The following is a 19,567-nucleotide window of genomic DNA, read 5'->3' as shown; positions in this document are numbered from 1 at the left end:
CTTTCTAATTCAATTTCTCGATTGTTCGCGTATTTCTCGAACCAAAGTCCTGAATTCAAGCTCTACTTTGTGGGTTTGGGTAGGGCACACATCCTTATCTCGTGATGTGACGGAAATGGGATCCACAATCATGAATTTTTTTTTTCTTGGACTTGTCGAAGTTTTGTGATATTTGGCCTATTGGTCATCTTTATTCCAAATCAATTCTCAATAGACTTGGTAGTCTATCAGTCGACCCCCTAAAAAAAAATAGATTATGTTTTCTTCAAAAGTAATAGATTTTAATTTTGTTGGGTAGAATTAAGTTCAACAACAACATCAAAGGTTAATTCATTCCATTTTGTCCAAAGTAAAATCTTCTATCACCAAGAGGATGCCAAACAAATTGCAATCACTCATGCAAGGTAGCTAGTGGATTTTTACACTGATTGGCAAGTACAATATCAAATCCTTGCCCTATTTTAGTTGCAAATCACACCTTTATTTGATAAAGATAAATTTTTTTTTTGATTCCTAGATAATAAAATAAAGAGATGATCCTAAGTCCTATCTTATTTTTCCATTTTTTTTCACAAAAGATGAACCAATATCTATGGGATCTAGTCCTCTAGGGATGTTACTAGATTGGTTCCGATTTAGATTCTATAGAAACCAGAACTAGAATTTTTTATTTTTATTTTTATTGTTTTTTTTTCAATTTTGATTTTACTTTTCAAATGAATGGAACAAGAATTAGAATCATTGAAAATTTTCTCTTAAAAATGGTTCTGATTCTCGATAGATTTCTATTAATTCTTATTGATATTGCTTCTCAATTGGTTTCATTCCAAATAAAATTAGATTCCAATGAAAGGGGACTTGTAATCATCCAATCGATTCTGATTTAGTTTGGTTCGGGTTAAATGGGTTCCCATCGACACACCTAAACCTAAATTGGGATCCTACCGCATGAAAAGAACAAGCGACATTATCAATTTTTGTCTATAATCGTATGAAAAAAATAAGAGATATTATCAAATTTTGACACGAATGTCAAGATGTCTACATTTTCAAAAACTCCTCAAAGCGTATAATTGAAGAAAATGGGGCAAATGGATTTGACACGTGATTACTAGGACACCTGTCATTAGATCAAGAAAACTTGAGAGCAAAGTTATAGATAAGGATAATTATACTGATCCATCTCTACCAATCAAGCTTTGCTGTCGGCGGATGTAAGCATATGGTCCACTGCTGCAATTAAATACAAGATTCTTAACTAATCGAAAAATAAAATAAATATAGATGATGTGGAGATATATAGCTCACGTGTCATAATCTTATTGACTTTACCTAACCTTACCTGATAACTTATTCAAACTTCTTTTTTCTTTTTGTTTTGAGTTGCTATCCAGTACGGTTACCCCTTGTATTATAGATAGAAACCGTGTCTACGTGGGATGTTGTGATTGGACAAGAAATACCTTACACCGTGAACGTCATCCACGTAGACACCCTATTGGATGTTTAGTCTTTTTCCATTTTTTCTTGTCGTTAGCGTGTGACGACCATACTCACACGCCAATTTTTCGTTATTGTTTTAAAATTTGATAGGTGGGCTATAAACTCGCCCGAGTCGACCAGACAGAATTGAATTTCGAGTTGATTCAATCAAAGAACTCTGTTAACTTAATTGACTTAAAAATTCGACCAAATTGACTTAAAAACATATCAAGTTGAATTAAAAATCCGCTAAATAATGTGATTGAGACTCATATCTTTTAAATAAAAATAAAAATAATTTTTTAAAGAATGATAATGTTTTATAGAAGTGAAGTAATATATTAATAAAGTCATGTCGTAGAGCTGACGATATCAATATGAAAATATTAGAAAATATAAAATTAGAAATAAATTGAATATATTTAAAAAAGGGTAAATTACCATTTTCGTGAGTTGAATTTGACGAATTTACGATTTTGACTTACTGTTCAATTTAATCACCAAAATGTGCATGTGTGAAATCATAGGTTTAAAGTGATAAACTTGCTGATTCCCCCCCGGTCCCGTCCCGTCCCGTCCCGTCCCCCAAAGTGATAATCTTTCTGATTTGTATAGTAACGATTTCACTAAAAATAATGAAATATGCAAGATAGTCACTTGCAACCTGCAAAGATTATCACTTTACACTTGCAAATTTATCATTTTAAAACATCTGATAACATTATCGTTCATGTTTTGGTAAGATTAGTGAATCGAAATCGTAAATTTGTCAAAAACTAATTACATTTTCGTAAATACCTCTCAATAAAAGGTACAAATTTTACCTTAGATTGAAAATAACTAATTTTGAAGTGAAAAATCAAGGAGTTTTTGTTACAAGTTGAAGATGAAAGGATTAGTATTTTTCATCCAAGGTCAAGGGGGTATATGTCATAAGTTTGGAAGCATGGGGGTAACTCAAATATTCCCAAATGTAGTGGGTTTAAATCACCCTTCTAAAACTGACACATCTTTGATCTCCAACCAATTGAGTCAACTCATTACATTCGAGTTGAATCGTGAGAAATGTCCCACTCAGTTAGCAAATCAACCTTTTTTTTCCCTTCTTATTCTGAATTTCCTCGAAATTCCACAACCATGAGTCGAATTAGCCGAGTTTTGACCAAATTCATCGAGCTCTAAAATTATTGAATACTTTTTAAAAAAATTTAATTTAATATCCAAACTACGGGAAGAAAGAAGAAAAAATTGGAAACATTTTCCTATATATGAAGAGGTCTCTCATGCTCTACAGCTTCATCTACAGAGCATCCATGGCTTCTTCTTCTTCAGTCTCTTTCATATTTGTGCTTTTGCTATCTTCCCTATTATTGTGTTCTTGTTCCTATAATGCCCCAGAGGAACAAAATTCTCCACCTTTGGTGAAGGGACTGTCATGGTCATTTTACAAACACAAATGTCCTAATGTGGAAACCATAGTGAGGAAAGAACTCAAGAAGATATTCAAGAAGGATATTGGCTTGGCTGCAGCCTTGCTTCGTCTTCACTTCCACGATTGCTTTGTTCAGGTACTTGCTAACGTGCGCCTATTATTGTGTTATTGGTGTTTTAGTTAAAATAGCTTAATTACTATACCCACTTTAGTAAAACTTGTAGATTTCTCGATTTTTAATTTTTTTATTTTCATTTCTCTCAGTTTAATTGAGTTTTATTTTAGACGACTATCTAAATTTGAAAAAAAAAAAACAAAAATGGAAAAATCGATTTTGGTTCTTGATCCTTTAAGTTACACTTTAATAATAAATAAAAAGAGGTAGGATCATGTACACCGAATCTTGTCAATTGATACCAAATTAAATGATTTTCAATCTGATTTGGATTTAGTTATACTGATTTTGGGTCCAACTTTCTTTTATTAAAGTTAATTTGTAAGGAATAGGATTGTTGAAATATAGGGTTTGAATTTATCAACAAAAAAAAAAAAAAAAAAAAGAAATATAGGGTTTGATCATAGTAATCGAGCTTCGATTTGGCAATTATTTGATGAGGGAATTAGTTTGATTAATTCGGGGATCATACAATCGTGTTTTTGGATTTCTATTTTTTCTTCAAAAACCTCATCAATCCCCCCAAAACTCCTTGAGATTTGAATAAGATAAAATGTCAAGGTTGAAGGGTAAAATGGGTAAAAAATTTATCCCAAAGTTATGATTTCTTAAATAAAAAAATATAATCTTTTTTTTTTTCTTCTAAATTTCAAATTATAATAAATTTATTATGTGTGACAGGGATGTGATGGTTCAGTGTTGCTTGATGGATCTGCAAGTGGTCCGAGCGAGCAATCGGTCCCACCTAACTTGACTTTAAGGCCGCAGGCTTTTGATATCATTGACTTTCTTCGTGATCGCGTCCATCAAGAGTGCGGTCGGGTTGTTTCTTGCTCCGACATCACTGCCCTTGCTGCCCGCGACTCCGTTTTCCTCGTAACTTTCTCTCTCTCTCTCTCAAACTCATCTCAACTCGTGTAAAAGATCAGATGAGTCGGGTTAACCCGTGACTTGACTCAGTTTCTTATATTTTGGAAATTCTAACTGGGGGTTACACAGGATTTACTGTGATTCTCACAATTCTGATGCGGACATGCATACATACATAACCGTAGATGATTTTTATTCGTATTGCGAGGAAACACATCTATGGTTATGTGCACATCCCACGTCGGACTTTTGAGAATCGCAATAAATTACCTAGGTCATTCCAGCATTTTCCATCTTAATTTCAAATAATGTTTATTTTTTTGAGTCCAACCTTGAAGCGGGCAGTCCGCTTCAAATTTAGAAGGAACCCTTCTCTTTATAAGACATGTTGAATTTGAATTTATTTCATGCCTATATTTCTTTTAAATTTGAAACATCTACTTAAAATGCCACGTGTAATCTAATGAAAGGATTCTGACCATTTCAAAGTTTTTTTTTTTTTTCAAAAGTCCAACTTTTGGTTGAGATGGGCGAATATTTTCAAGACAAATTTGGGCTTTTTTCACATTGTGGTAGGACCCACTTTTATGTATTTGTATAGATAAATTTCCTATCAAATTATAGTTTTGTAGGTTCATTTTATTTTCTTTATTCTTCATTCTTTTTAATTTTACTATTATTATATTTTTTATTTTACTTCTTTTAACCAATTTTATTGTTTTTTATCTTTTATCACTTTAACTTTCTATAAAATTATAATTTTGTAAGACTCACCTTATTTTGTTTTATCTTTTACCTTTATAATTTTTTTATATTACCTCTTTTACTCCTTATATCCTTTTTTTTTTCATTATTTATCCTGTTAATCTTAAAAAATTTTACTATTACCCTTTCAATTTTATTTTTTATGCTTTTACCCCCCTTAACTTGAGAGATGATGTGAACTTTAGTCAAGAACAAGGTTAGACTTTTAAGAGAAATAGAAAGATAGATTTTTGATAGAAAACAATGGGTTTAAGCCATTCTTCAAAGACAACGAGGGATCAAAGATCAAGTTATGAATATGTTTAAAAATGATTCACACTAAACGTTAAAAACTTAAATATGATGGATTTATGGGGTAAACTCATTTTCAAAATCCTAGGATTATATATCCTTCAACCTTCAAATGTCAAAATCAAGAAAGATCTTTTGGAGAAGCTGAATGAAAAAAATCAAGAGTGTTCTACAAGACATTGGATCGGTTAAAAATACTTTAACGTAAATGCTACTAACTTCAAAGATGAAAGATTTTCTTGGAGAAAAATGGCTGAAACATTGAAGACAAGAGCATTTACATAATTTATGAACAAACTCTCGGAAAAAAACATTGGTCAAGGGACATGGCACAAGTTTGGAACCACAGGGGGTATTTCTAACCTCAAAACTTAGGGATTAGATATCTGTTTCATTGAGAATCACATAAGAAATATCCTCTCATCTCCGCCCTTAATTAGTTTGATGTATATTTCGAGATTCTAAGGATCTTCCATCACAACCGTTGACTGGACAGCTAGTGTTGTGTCACATTAAAATCTTTAAAAACACTTCAACAACTACGTTGGTGTCTGGACTGACAACCTTTTCTTATAGCGTGGGGAGCAGGTATAGAAAACGTTGTCCTGAATTATTTTTTAATAAAATAAACAAACAGGTAAGTCAAGAAAGTGGAAAAATCATCCACAAAAATGAAAAATAGGACAACAACAGCAATAAAAATAATGATTTTATAGCTTTTATAATAAGAAATTTAATATTTCAGACTACAATATTGCTGAGAAGCACATAGTTAATTTTTTTTTTTCAAAATATCTAATTATTCTTTGCTATACTTTAGGTCTTAGATGGTTCTATATTTTCAATGTAAATCATCAGAGATGGTCAGCCAATTTAATGGTCTAGATTGATGCTTTTGAGGATAATAATCTACTATAGCATCATGGGCTACATATTTTCTCATGCTTTTGATTTACTCTAGTGTCTTATAACATTTGAAAAAAATGCTACAAGAATTAAATAAATCACTTTTGTTTTAATGCGATATATCATTCTTTTATGAGGTTTGACACTTAAATATTTTCTAACATTATTGCAGTCTGGCGGTCCGGACTATTACGTCCCCTTGGGCAGGCGCGATGGCCTCAATTTCGCTACGAGCCAGGCAACATTGGATAACCTTCCACCTCCATCTAGCAACACAAGTGCACTACTTACCTCCCTTGCCACCAAGAACCTTGACGCCACCGATGTTGTAGCCCTTTCTGGTGGCCACACCATCGGTATTGGCCATTGCCCATCATTCACCGATCGCTTGTACCCAACTCAAGATCCAACCATGGAAGATGGTTTTGCTGACCGCCTCAAAGGAATTTGTCCCAAAGCCGATTCCAATAGCTCCACTGAATTGGATATTCGCACACCAAACGTGTTCGATAACAAGTATTACGTCGACCTGATGAACCGACAAGGGCTCTTTACATCCGACCAGGATTTGTACACCGATGGTCGGACTAGGCCAATTGTTGAAAGCTTTGCATTGGACCAAAATTTGTTCTTTGAGAAGTTCGTGTTCGCAATGCTTAAGATGGGTCAGCTGAACTTATTGACTGGGACACAAGGAGAGATTCGGGCGAATTGTTCGGCACGCAACCCTACAAGCCAAGATGCAACACCCATTAAGTGCACCACATGCCAATTTGACTCAGATTTATCATCTGTGGTAGATGATGAAGTTGAGACGAAGACAGAGCTTTAAGGATGTTTTTGTGTAGTTATAAGTTAAATGTCAAGGACACTTATGTTTGTGTATCTATTTTCACTCTTGTTCGATTACTGTTAAATTTTAAATAAGATGATGGGCTAGTGTGTGATAAATGATTTTTGAAGAACTAAATTGCTAATTGAACCTATAATTTGCCAAATTGATTGGACTCTGGTTCAATTTGATTGGAATGATTTACATTTATTACAGAATTTTAAAAATATATATGAATTTTATCTGAATTATCTTAGTAAAAACTATGACAACTTGGTCGGACCACTGGTTTGATCTAGTTTTCAAATCACATAGTATTAATTATTGAGAATTAAATAAAATTTTATTGATTAAATGGTCTTGTCTTAATAAGAACTTATCTTGAAATGATGAGAAAGATTTAAAATTTTGTATTTTAAAATGATCAACAAAAATGGTAATTTTTTTATCGAAAAATGGTATACCTCTGTCCTGGTTCTATTTGAACCTGGTCCATCTTTCATAGAAAAATTGGTGGACTATCGACGAAGAATGTGCCGACATTCGTGCTCAACTAGACCGATGAATTTGCCCATGAACATAGTGTGCTAGGAACTAGGAAATTTAACATAATTCGGATTTTGGTTAGAAAACTTAACAGAAATAAAAAAAATATAACAATAATAAAATAAAAATTATTATAATAAAAGATAGAGATTAGGGCTGTCAATTGGGCCAACCCAAAGAAATAAGGGTTAGGGCCTTTATATTGAGGCCAGAAATGTGGGGTTGGATTTGAAATTTTATGGCCCATTAAATCTTGATCAGGGCTTGGTATGTAAATTGGGCCAGTCGGGGGTTCTTTCGGGTCAAGCTTCATTGGTCCTAAATAGAATCTCTAACCAATTTGTACCAAGATCGAGCACAATAGGTTGTCCTAATACATGGGCTTCGGTCTGGACCCACTTAAGTCTTAGGTTTTTATTTTTTTAATTTTTAAATACAATTATTGTTTTTGTTGAAAATTTCATTTTTTCCAAAAGAATCTAAAAATGTAACTCTTATAAATATGAATTTTACTACATTTGAGATTATAAAATTAGAGAACAAGTGAATAAATTAATATCTTTATTAATTTTTAGCTTTTGCAATATATTAAAGAAAAATTAAAAATACAATTAAATCTATAAAAATAAAAAATAAAAAAAAAACTACGCAACTCTTCCCTTAAAATCTTTATAACATAAAAATAAAAATACAATTAAATTCTAAAAAATATATATATAATATAAAAAAATTGTAAAAATTGAACCACTTTTCATTTTCTCCAACTCTATTTCCTTCCATTTTTCTTCAAGATTCATTGTTGAGAATTTTTTCAAGTTTTGTCTTTGACCTTGTACCAATCCCTCATGCAAATGCAATACTCTCCATCATCAAGTACACATTTACCTCTACTGAAGGTGTACCCAAATTTGTCAAAGGAATTGACAAAAGAGTCGTGCAGGAGTGACCTTAAGATTGTACCTCATATCGCACATCCTAATGTGTAAGTGTGTAGGAACCATATATGCTTTTTATTGTATGTATAATCTTGAGGTCACTTTAGCATTATTCTTGACGGAGATATGTTCATACAAGACAAAATTATACTCATATGGTCCATTAAAAAAAGAAGAAAATAAAACACAATTTATATAATTAAATAACTAAGACAAGTTCTGAATTGAGTTAGTACATTTTCAATCTGACTCGGCCAAGTTGACGAGTTGGTGGTAAAGTCGATGATTTACCAAATAGACTCCATACGGGCCGAGTCTTCTCAAAATCCATTCAAGTCAAGTTGACTTATACATTCTTTGAGTTGACTCCAAAACTTTTTTAAACAAGTCTTGTTTGGCCTTGCTTTATAATAATTGAAATTTTCTCTCTCTCTCGTTACTAATTCTTTTTGAGAGCTTCTCAAACCCATAGTGTGGACCCTACCACACACATCTTAATCTTCTTCCTCTTATTACTCTTGCTTGTGACAACATATGCACTGAACAGCCCCATCACCATCATCAACTTTTTTTTTCTTCATATAGACATTTCATCAAACATGTTATATGTATGATCGAGTGATCCGTCTCAAACACCATTCTTCCTTTCTTTCCTTTTGGTTCTCTACTTGGGGTAAGGCCTAGAACCATATCCATTAAGAAAAAAAGGGTGAGAAAAAGAGAGCCACTTTTTCTCTCGTCTCCTTCCCTCTCAGTTTATAAGATTTTTCCGTGGACCTATTTTTGATTCTTTGAATCAAATCTCAAGTACCAACATTTTTGTTGTTTGGAGATTCAAATTTCCACCAACGCATTCCATCTCAGAGCCAAATATGAAAGGGGTAAACGTGTTGGACGCCAAAGATGGAACCATTTCTGTTGCTTCCATGGTTTTTAAACTCGGTATTTTGTATCGTCTCGTTCACCTCCGATACCGAGTTGACTCGGACGATAAGTCTTGTCTCGTCAAGTCGTCTCGTTCGACATCGAAACAATGGTTTTTAACCATTTAAAAAATCTGTAAAAATCTGAAAAATTCAGGAAAAATTCAGAATTGATTCCTATTAAAAAATGAACCCCCCAAAAAATATAAAATTAAAAAAAAATTCATAATATACATATCAAAATAAATAAATTAAATATTTACATTGTTACGTTGTTTCATTTTCATTGCACAAGTGTATTAAACTTATTTTCCAAACACAATATTTAAAGAGCACTAAACTTACCATTAAAAATATCAATTAAAACACTAATTTCAATTCGATAAAAATCGGTATTATAAAAATTGGATCGACCCTTATTGGAATTGATTTTTATTCGATCTCTATATGATCCAAATATGTTTCAATTGATTTTCATCATATTATAAGTATGATTTGACATATAAAATACAAAGAAGCAACATTCCAAAAAATAAAATACAAAGAAACTTCACAATTATGTAACACAATGGACCTACTTTCTCATATTTTATCGGATAGGGACACGATTGATCCATATTCCATCCGATAGGTTACTGCATCAAATTCTTATCGGATCTAATTTTTATTGGAACCCAAATCTTTAATCCATGTATGAAGTTATCTAATAGGCACAAATTGGATTTTGGATGACAGCCAAACTATTTTCAGAACCCAAATCTTCAATCGAGATATGAAATTATCGAATTTGAATGGATCGGATTTTGGACCCATTGACTGCCTTACTATTGAGGGGATCATAGTAATTTATGATCCTAAGTATCCGATTACATCAGTAATTAGCAGTTGAGAAGCATCCTATATTTGCGATTTAGGAAAATGGCTCACAATTTAACGGTGTTGATTCAATGTGCATCATTGGTCCATCACTAATTTCAAAAATATTCGGTAAAACTCGATTAACTCAGATGATATTTTTAAAATCTCGTCCGATACAACTCGTTTGTCTCGCTAGTTAACATAAAATCTGTAATATCTCGTATATCTCGTATATCTCGTTCGTATTGTCCGAGTTTTGCGAAAATATCGTTCGAGACGACTCGCATATCTCACGATACGCGGTCGTCTCATGACTCATTGTGAGTTGGTCTCGTTAGGCTGCGATACCGAGTTAACTCGGGCGATACGTTTCGGTCTCGGACGAGTTTAAAAACCATGGTTGCTTCTACTGGTTACCAAGTTGTTGTCCAGAATAGGAAAATATGAGATAGGCTTCAATGCATCTCACTTACAAATTCACAAATGTCCAATCATTCTTTGTTTGGGTTTAAGACTAAACCCATTCAACTCTATTAGAGGTCCTGCAATATATGATTCTTGCCTAATTTTCTCTGTCCAACTCATTAACTTTGGTCTAAGCCCTTTCATTTAGAAAATAAAATGGATGGTTATTGGTTATGGGCACAAGTCTAAGCCCGAAGCCCATTGGCTCAAAAGGAGCCTAATCTCCATGTTATGGCCTATAAAGGCCCATTCTCTTTTAAGATCCATAGAGGCCTCTGCCAATGATCGAGCCCATGACAGGTTCGACATTGAGCCCACTTTATTGGTCTATTGGAGGCCATTTGATCATCAGATTAATTTCGGATTCATAATCGTCAAGTTTTAGTCTTGCTTAAACTAATGATGGCCCTAGAGGTCAATTCGAGTTGAGCTTGTTTCTCATCGTCCTCATCTTCTACACACTTGGGCATATCACTCATATTCTCTTTCAGGCAAAAATCAAGAATGCATCTTCGTCTCAATAAAGGGCATGCAATTGCCAACCTGATTCGTGAATCAGTGGTGGTCTCCAACAAGTACAATCGAAGGCATTGACCTTATGTAACCCATCGCACATTCCTTCTTCAAAGGAACATGCGATTGCGAGAAGGTATTAGAGTGGTATAATAGGTTGTATTGTATTGGTAGGTTGTATGAGGGCTGTCAACGGATAGTGCTATATCTGAATTCGAATCCGAAAAAAAATAGTAATATTCGAATTCGAATCCGATCAGATATCACTAACCACTATTCGAATTCGCATCCGAAAATATTCGATTCGAATTTAAATAATAAAAAAATCTTTAATTTTTTACAGTCAATTTACAGGTAAAATAAGAGTTAAATAAAGTAAAAAATTACCTGAAAAATAAGATTTTTTCTGGCAAAGAAACACTCAATTCATCGCTAATCGTATTAATGCATCATTTAAAGTTATACCATTGATGACCTTGTTTGGGAAGTGCTTGGTATACTGAAGTGAAAGTATACCATCACAGACGACGAGCTCCCAAACCTTCTTCCCTCTAATATCTACCATTGGTCTTGAATCTCAGACTTACAGTTTATAATTCTAGTTGATTTGAAGCTCAGGCGCACCATGATAATTATTTACAGAGTATTTGCATAGTTTGAGTTGAGAGAGGGAAAGAGGAAGAAAGGTTATCCACCACATGTCTTGCCTTGTCTCGTCTTACAGAGAGAGAGAGAGAAAAAAAAGAAGAAAAAAGAAGAAAAAAGATGTCTTGTTTTTATTTGAGAGAGAGAGAAAAAAAGAGAGGTCTCGTCTACATGAGAGAGAGAGAGGATATATCTTGTCTTTATTTAAGAGAGAGAGTATAAGTGAGTTGTCTTGTTTCGTCTTTATGAGTGAGAGAGAGAGAGAGTAAGTGAGTTGTCTTTATTATAAAGAGAGAGAGAGAGAGAGAGAGAGAGAGGGATTGTTTATATATATATATATATATAAAGTAAAATAGACATGTCTTTTCTTAATTAATGTCTAGTATTTATTTAAGAGAGAAAGAGTGTGTAAATGACTTCTCTTTATTGTAAAGAGAGAGAGAAAGGGATTGTTTTTTATATATATATATAAATAAAGTAAAACAGAGTGTCTTGTCTTAATTAATGTTTAGATATACAGAAAAGAAGAGAGAAGTATTTGAATCGGATATTAACGAATCAGATGTAGCAATATCCGAATTCGTATCCGAAATCTATTCGAATCTTAAAAATACATCCGAATTCGAATCCGATATCCGAAAATTTCGGATAATATTCGATTTTTCAAATTCGAATTCGAATTCGGATTCGGATTTCGGCTATCCATTGACAGGCGTAGGTTGTATTGTATCATTGTGTTCAGTGATGTGCTTGATCATAATCCTATCTTGAGATCATGTAGTTATGCGGTTACGTAACTACTTGTGTATTGTATCCCTATTGTAGACATGTGAAGTGCAAAACTTTTTGGAGTTTTGAGCTCATTTACATGGGTTAAGGAGTCGCCACCATTTCATGAATTTGAGTGTGAATGGGCATCACAAAAAATGTTTAAAATTCTATTTTCTCGGCTTATGGTGACTCACATATCAAAAGGATAAGGGGTTAGTCCACCTAAAGAACTAGGAAAGGAAATTCGATTGAGGGACAATAAAGGTGTTAGGCACAAGGCACCTTGTCCCTTGCATCCAAAGATGGTTATCATGACTGGCCAAAGGTGAGATGAGAAACTTATTTTCTTGGTTTTGAAAGTAACAGAAATTATAGAGAGAATTAGAAGAAAATCGACTATAATTTAGTTTTGAGAAATGGAGAGAAGGAATTAGTAAGCAAGCTAAAAGATAAGTAGGTGTTTATTGGAATTTTTGTGATTTGGGACTTTGGTGGAAGTCTACTTGGATTACACCATTTTGAGCCCTCAGGCACTTTTAAAGGCTTATGTGCTCACTTGGGAGCATTTGCTTGTTGGTTTAGTCCTTAAGAGGCATCTATGGATTGGACACCACCATAGAAAGCCTAGGGACTATTTATGCATGCTTTGTGTCTTCTTTGAGACTGTTTTTTATTGGTTAAATGAGTTTAGATATGGATTTACAAAGACCTTAGCTCATCATCTTTTAGAATGTGGTGTTTGCAAGATGTGTATGCATAAATGGGCTTGCAAAGAGAAGATTACCCCATAAAGGGTTTACTATCTAGATCTTAAGCCATTAAAAAAAAGAAATTACAACTACAAATATAAAATTACATATAAAGGGAAAATAAACTAAATTAACACTTATTAGAAACTAAAATATTCTCAAAGAGCTTATTAAGGACTTATAGGGGGAGATTACCTTACAAGGAGGTATTATTATCTATCCCCAAACCTTAAGCTAAGAAATTTATAAGTCCACATTACTTGAAAATAAAAGTAGATAAAAGTAAAGGTACTTGAAAAGTAAAGAGGGGCATTAGATAAAAGTAGGGGAATGAGAGGAGGGTTTATTACATAAAAAATTAGAAAAAAATGAACTCCTCCCTACTTGGTCTCTTCTTATTCTTAATTTTTTTTTCTTCCTGGTCTTTGCTTCTTGAGGGTTTGAGAAGAGATTTGGGCAAAGTTTTGGGAGGCTTAGAGAACTTTGAGGAGAGAAAATGACCAAAATTTGAAATAGTTGAGCTCATCTCCTCATTTGCCTTGGATAAGGGTTCTATTTTAGAGACCTTTAAGGATAAATTTATCAAAATACTAGAGTTCATAATATTCTTATTAAAATCATAAAGAATGACTCTAAATACACTCTATCATATAGTCATTGATTGTCTTGTACACTCCTATGAGTCTTAGTAATCATGGTGTAGACATGAAATGTTCACAATGAACCTCAATACTACATTGTTTGGAGTCGCCACCATTCTTTTTTGGAAATGGGTGTGAATGGGCACCCGAATTGATTTTTTGAAAACCATTTTTTCCATGGCATTGTAGTAACTCTCATTCATTGGAAAAGGGCAAGGTCTACCTTAGATCTAGGTAAGGAGGTCCGATTAGAGAATGGGGAAGGTGTTAGGCACCCCATCCTCTCCACCAAAGGTGGTTACCTTGTTTGGCCATTTTATTTTGTAAAAACTTGAGAAAACAAATATTAAAATGCATGAGAATGTATGATAAGAGTGGTGTGTGCATTAAGTGGAATGTTCCCTTAACAAAGGGTTTTGATTTTTAACATGACATTAGGGGCATTCTATAGAAAAGAATGACTCATGTAGCCACATTAAATTTATGAATATGAATGTAGGTTTGAGCTTTTAGAGAGACTCCATGATGGAGTTCCCTTGAGGCCACAACCATGATGCATGTATGCATGGCTAGAAACTTAGTGTTTCACCCCATCAAGAGGGTGACACATTTCTTCATCATTGCCATGCATAAGTGAGTGTGTGCATTGTGTACAATATGATGCATGAGATTGAGGTGAAAAGGGCTTCAACCCCCATCCTTTCGATCGAACCTTAGTCCAATCTACCGGGGATGGAAGAGGGTATGCATTACATCCTAAGGCTTTCTAAAACAAAAAAGAAATTAAAGTAGAGGGTTAGGAGAAGAAGATGCAAGTTAAAAATAAATAAACTACATCTTAACCCCACCTTGTCCCTTGGTGGTCTTGAACCTTGAGAGGTAGACTTGAGAGTTGAGTGAGATGATTGAGGGTTGAGTGAGTTGATTGAAGGTTGAGTGAGTTGAAGTTTAGAATATGAGAGAGTGAGTAGAAATTTGGGTAGAGTTTTAGGTTGAGAGATGGGGGCTTGAGAGCATGAGTTGTTCATGGAAATTGAGGGTATTTATAGAGTTTTTGGAGAACTTTTGGGGATAAAGTGGTCCAACCCTAAAAATAATGAAAATGGACATGAGGTTTAGGTTGTTTCTTTTTGGATTTTCCATTTGTATGAGGGTAAAGATGACATTTGTGAAGAAACCCTAAAAGCATGCTTTGATCCTTGGTTTTTTGGTAAATAGAGGTGAGAGAACAAAAGTACTTTTGGGAGGATGAATGGGGGAGTGACATGTGTAAAGGTGGAGTGGTAGGTAAAAAGTAGATCTTGATTTATTTGTAAATAACTCATAAAGTAAGGGTAGAAGTGTAGTTTTAAAATGGACCAATGGAAAAACAAAAGCACATTTGGGAGGGTGAATAGGAGGATGACATGTGTAAAGGTGAAGTGGTAGGTGGAAAGTAGACTTTGGTTCATTTGTAAATAACTCATAAAGCAAGGGTAGAAGTATATTTTTGAAATGGACCAATGGGAGAACTCCATGTATGTACTTGAAGATTCCCACCTTTTGAGGGCATAATGGGAAGTTCCCTCACCTTTATGGATTATTACCAAAGACCAAACAACCTTTTTGGTTTGACTAAACCTTTTGAGAAGGGCATTCTTGAGTTTACACAAAAAGGAAGTTGACCCTCCAATTAGGTGATGCATTGGGCATTGGGGGCTTATGAGGTATCAACATGTGTCATCTTATGAAGGGGTGAGAGAATGGACTTGGAGTGGGCTTGGTGTTGGGCTTGGATTTGGATTTTGTCTTGGGCTTAGGTTGGGCTAAAAAATAGATTTAGGTTAGGGGTTTAGAATGGCATTGGGTTTTGGGCTTAGGTTGGTTAGGGAGTGGACCATGGTGATTGGGTTTAGAATGGCATTGGGTTTTGGGCTTAGGTTGGTTAGGGAGTGGACCATGATGATCGAGTTTAGAATGGCATTGGGTTTAGGGCTTAGGTTGGTTAGGGAGCGGACCATGGTGAGGGTATGGTTGATGGATCGGTTAATGGAGAATGAATACGAATTTGGAGTGGGTTAGGGACAAGGTTGAGTATGCAAACTATATGACATGATGCATGTATGCATGAAAATGATGCAAAATAGCAATGTGGGTCCGTCGAAAATCTTGAGTTCTAAATCGAAATCAATTCGAGGAAATTTAGATCTTCCTAACTGATTCGTGCAAATTGGGGTGTCTACACATGGTGATCAAATGATAGGATTGTAAAAGACAACAAGTTTCTAGAGAATTCTTAAAGGGGGTTAAAAGAGTTCAAGGACCTTGGCTTTGTGTCAATCTAGAGAGGAGTATGCTAAGTGCATATAATTAGGGGATAAGTTTTTCGATATTTTGGCCACTTAGCTTGCTAGCTCCTTAACAAATTGAGGATGAAGAGGTATTTGCACTCAAATTCTAGAGCTTTCTACAAAGTTTTGTAAAATTGTCAATGCTTTTGGAAAATGGTCAAATTACATTGATTTCCTTTGAATTGAGAGTAAGATTCATGGGCACAAGAGTAAATCATCTCATATTAGTGCTAACAAGATGGGGTTACGGCGGTAATTGATCTCAAGTGGTGATCAAAGAAGACTTGGAGTCAAAGTTGAAGGAATTAGTGAATTACTAGAAAGACAAGGTGAGGAATTTATTAGAGAAAGTTAATAAAATGATAAATAAAAAATAAAAATGATGGAGTTTTCTTGGGGAAAAATACATTTAAAGGGGGTATAGAGGGAAATTTTCCTTAAGCAAATTTGAGCACACATGGGCTTGTAACTACCCATCAAATTAGTTTTTGGGTGACCAGGGCACTGTGCAACATTATGCCTGGCCGTGGGTCACCCCCATACAAGACAAGGAGAATGCAAAAAATGGCTTGTCTTAGGGTCACTCACGGCTAAGCCAAAATCTAAGTAATAAAATGGTCCTTAGGGCATTGTGATTATTTAATTGATGGAATTCAAAACCTTTTTGAAATAAACTTTTCGTCAATCCATTTTCACGAAGTCTTCGGTGCTCTTGGGCTCAGCCTAAGAAAAAATGGGGTGTCTACAATTACCCTTTTTTGTGAGAGTTGCGTGTAAAAAATTACAAAGACATAAATTTGAATTTTTTTATTTGGCCAAGCTCGAGTCTGATTGTGTGTTCGCTTCTCCATTAGTGAAATTAGATTGAATATTTTAAAATAAAAAGTCGCATTTCCCATATTTAGAGTGTAATAGGGATTAGACTTAAAATTTCAGGCTTCTTAGCTTGATATATAGCTCTCGAAGCTTTAGAAAAAAAATAAGTTTCTTGACCTGAAAGGATAAATTTTAATATATGTTCACTTTTGTAAAAATTAACTTCACATTTAAAATTGAAAACTTTCCAAAATTAGGTTTAACTTAGGTGTTTTTCCAATGATCGAACATTCACAAATAGATTCTGGGAATTTAATTTTGAGAATTGAACAAGATCCCATTCTTTTACTTTTCCTCTCTTGCATTTTTTTTCCTTGAATTTTTTGAATTTTTGAGAGATTTGTTTTTGGCTGGCCGAAGGTGAAGTCTTCGGTTCAATGCATTTGGTGTTAGCTAGTGGGTGAGGTTTGACTAAGGCATTTTGGTGTCGTGGGTGAGGTTCAACTAAGAAAAATTGGTGTCAAGTTATAGGTAAGGTTCGTTCATGGATCAAATCCTTTTAAAAACGAGTTGAGCACTTCATTTGCTCATTTTTTCCAAATTGAATCGAAGTTGCTTTCATTTTTGCTCAATCAATTGTCAACCTCCAAATTTATCATTTTACTATGTGCTTGACCCATATATCATCTTGAGGCCACGGGTGAGAATCAACTCGACTCTATTCTCCTTGGATTCTTTGATCACGGCAATTCGACATTTTGGGTTCAATCTTGAGCCCATTGGACCATTCTTGGACCTCAAATTTCTTTCGAGGTGAGTGATTGGCCCTTGATTACTTTTAATTTGTTGATCAAACCATGAAATTCATGATATTTGTATTAATTCCATATTTTATCAATCTCGAGACTAATGTTGAGTGTCGGATCGATTTGTCATTGAAGACATATGAAACCTCTGGTAAAATTGCTCAACCGCACGCACCTAAAAAAAACCTCCGACATATGTGAATAAAGCCTAAAAAGGTAATGAAACGACCTAGACCATTCCTCAATACTTAAATAATTGATAGGTTGACCCATATTGATTAGGAAAACTCTTTCCTTGACCCATTCCTTCATCGGACCATTCGAGAATCAATTTGGTCATTTAGGGGACATTATAAATTTGACCACCCTAAGATCATCATCTTTCCTTGGTGATTATTTAGGGATCTTATATAGGTAAGATTTATTGCACCTCCGAACCTTGCATCACCAGACTTCCTAAAAGCTTGTTTTGATCCAAAATGACAAAAATGATATTTTTATCATTTCACCTACTTATGCCATGACCCACCCCTTGGTGGTAGTTTGAGGATGTTCTACATATTAAAATTTATCAGGTCCCCAAACGGTGTATCAATCGGAGCTTTTGTTTGAAAGTTATAACGGAAATACCCCTTGATGGCATTTTGGTAATTTTTCGACACCACCCTTAAGACTAATGACACTACTGTTAGAATTTTCGATAGCTAACGGTGCCGTCGACAACAAGAACTAAACTATCATATTTTTTTACTGTTGTAACTCAAAATCCCCTCTAATGACTTTAAAACCCATTCTTGATCTCATTTGAAGGTTGGATCAAACCCTAAAGAAGATTGGCTATCCCCTCTCCTACCTAGAGAGCATTCTTTACGCATTGGAAAGTCCAAACCTTAATTGAAATCCCATTTAACATAAGTCCTTCCTTTGATTTGCTCTCTTATTCACATTCCCTCAACCTTTGCATACATTGGCACATCTATTGGAGTAAGGAGCTGATGTTGAAAGAAGCAATGAAGCACGAAGAGCTCAAGAACTCAAAAATATGATTGAAACATCGGACCGTCGAAAAGTTCTTATAGACTCAAGGACTTGAAGACTTCAAAATTTGATTGGAAAATCTCTTGTGTTGAGTGAGTCCTTGTTATTTTATTTTTAATTTTAAAAACATATGTATGTGGTTACTTGGTTTAGCCCTAAAAAAATCAAGCTCTTGCTAGAATCGAAGATTCTTAACAAGAGTAGAAGTTCGTGAAATTTTTATGAACAAAAGTCACACATTTTTAGAGAATGCATTTCTCGATCTTAAGATTTTAGAATTTAACTTAGGTATACAAATTTTATGTAAAAGGTTAAAGGTAAATCATAAATCTCTTTGATAGTGAATACCAAGTTTCTTGGTAGGAACTTTGGGAGTGGATGTAGGCACATTGTCAAACCACTATAAAATGCTTGTCTAGTGTTTGTGGAAATGCCTCTATTAATTTACACTTAGATGGATGCATGCTATGAATGACATGCCATAAATGGAAGTGTATTTTCATTAAATGTATTTTAGAGAAATAAATGTAAAATCGAGGTTAGGTGAATGACTTAGAACCCACGGTCAAATTATCAATCTAAGTTAAAATTGAATAAATTGATTTTAATTATCATATTCACCCCCCTTTAGGACTAGACACCGTATGAAATCCGGAATTTTCAATTGGTATTAGAGCGAGTTTCTCTTGATAGGCTTAATATCCTAGAGTTGATCCCAAGATTTTAAACTATGCTAAGTCTGACAATGGTCATCCTCTAGATCTCCATCTCTATTTAT

General features: G+C 34.2%; 1 protein-coding gene across 1 annotated transcript; it reads left to right on the top strand.

The window, feature by feature from the left end:
• The first annotated feature begins 2,723 nt into the window (after positions 1-2,723).
• Positions 2,724-6,872, top strand: LOC147409724 (peroxidase 12-like). The gene is made up of 3 exons (XM_086431772.1): positions 2,724-3,050; positions 3,771-3,965; positions 6,094-6,872. The coding sequence occupies exons 1-3, from the start codon at positions 2,751-2,753 to the stop codon at positions 6,751-6,753; spliced, it is 1,155 nt and encodes a 384-aa protein (XP_086287898.1). The 5' UTR covers positions 2,724-2,750; the 3' UTR covers positions 6,754-6,872.
• The last annotated feature ends 12,695 nt before the right edge of the window (positions 6,873-19,567 follow it).

The sequence above is a fragment of the Akebia trifoliata genome, chromosome 2 (assembly GCF_017979445.1).
Source record: "Akebia trifoliata isolate Shusen 1 chromosome 2, ASM1797944v1, whole genome shotgun sequence".
In the NCBI taxonomy this organism is placed as follows: domain Eukaryota; kingdom Viridiplantae; phylum Streptophyta; class Magnoliopsida; order Ranunculales; family Lardizabalaceae; genus Akebia; species Akebia trifoliata.
The sequence above is the reverse complement of the archived record's forward strand: the minus strand, read 5'-3'. Positions and strand labels throughout refer to the sequence as shown.

What these genes read in the sequence shown, in the direction of transcription:
- LOC147409724 (XM_086431772.1), top strand. Translation starts at nt 2,751, where the DNA reads ATGAAGAGGTCTCTCATGCTCTACAGCTTCATCTACAGAGCATCCATG. An exon ending in TCCACGATTGCTTTGTTCAG is followed by an intron (nt 3,051 to 3,770) that starts GTACTTGCTAAC and finishes TATGTGTGACAG; the next exon opens with GGATGTGATGGTTCAGTGTT. An exon ending in CCCGCGACTCCGTTTTCCTC is followed by an intron (nt 3,966 to 6,093) that starts GTAACTTTCTCT and finishes ACATTATTGCAG; the next exon opens with TCTGGCGGTCCGGACTATTA.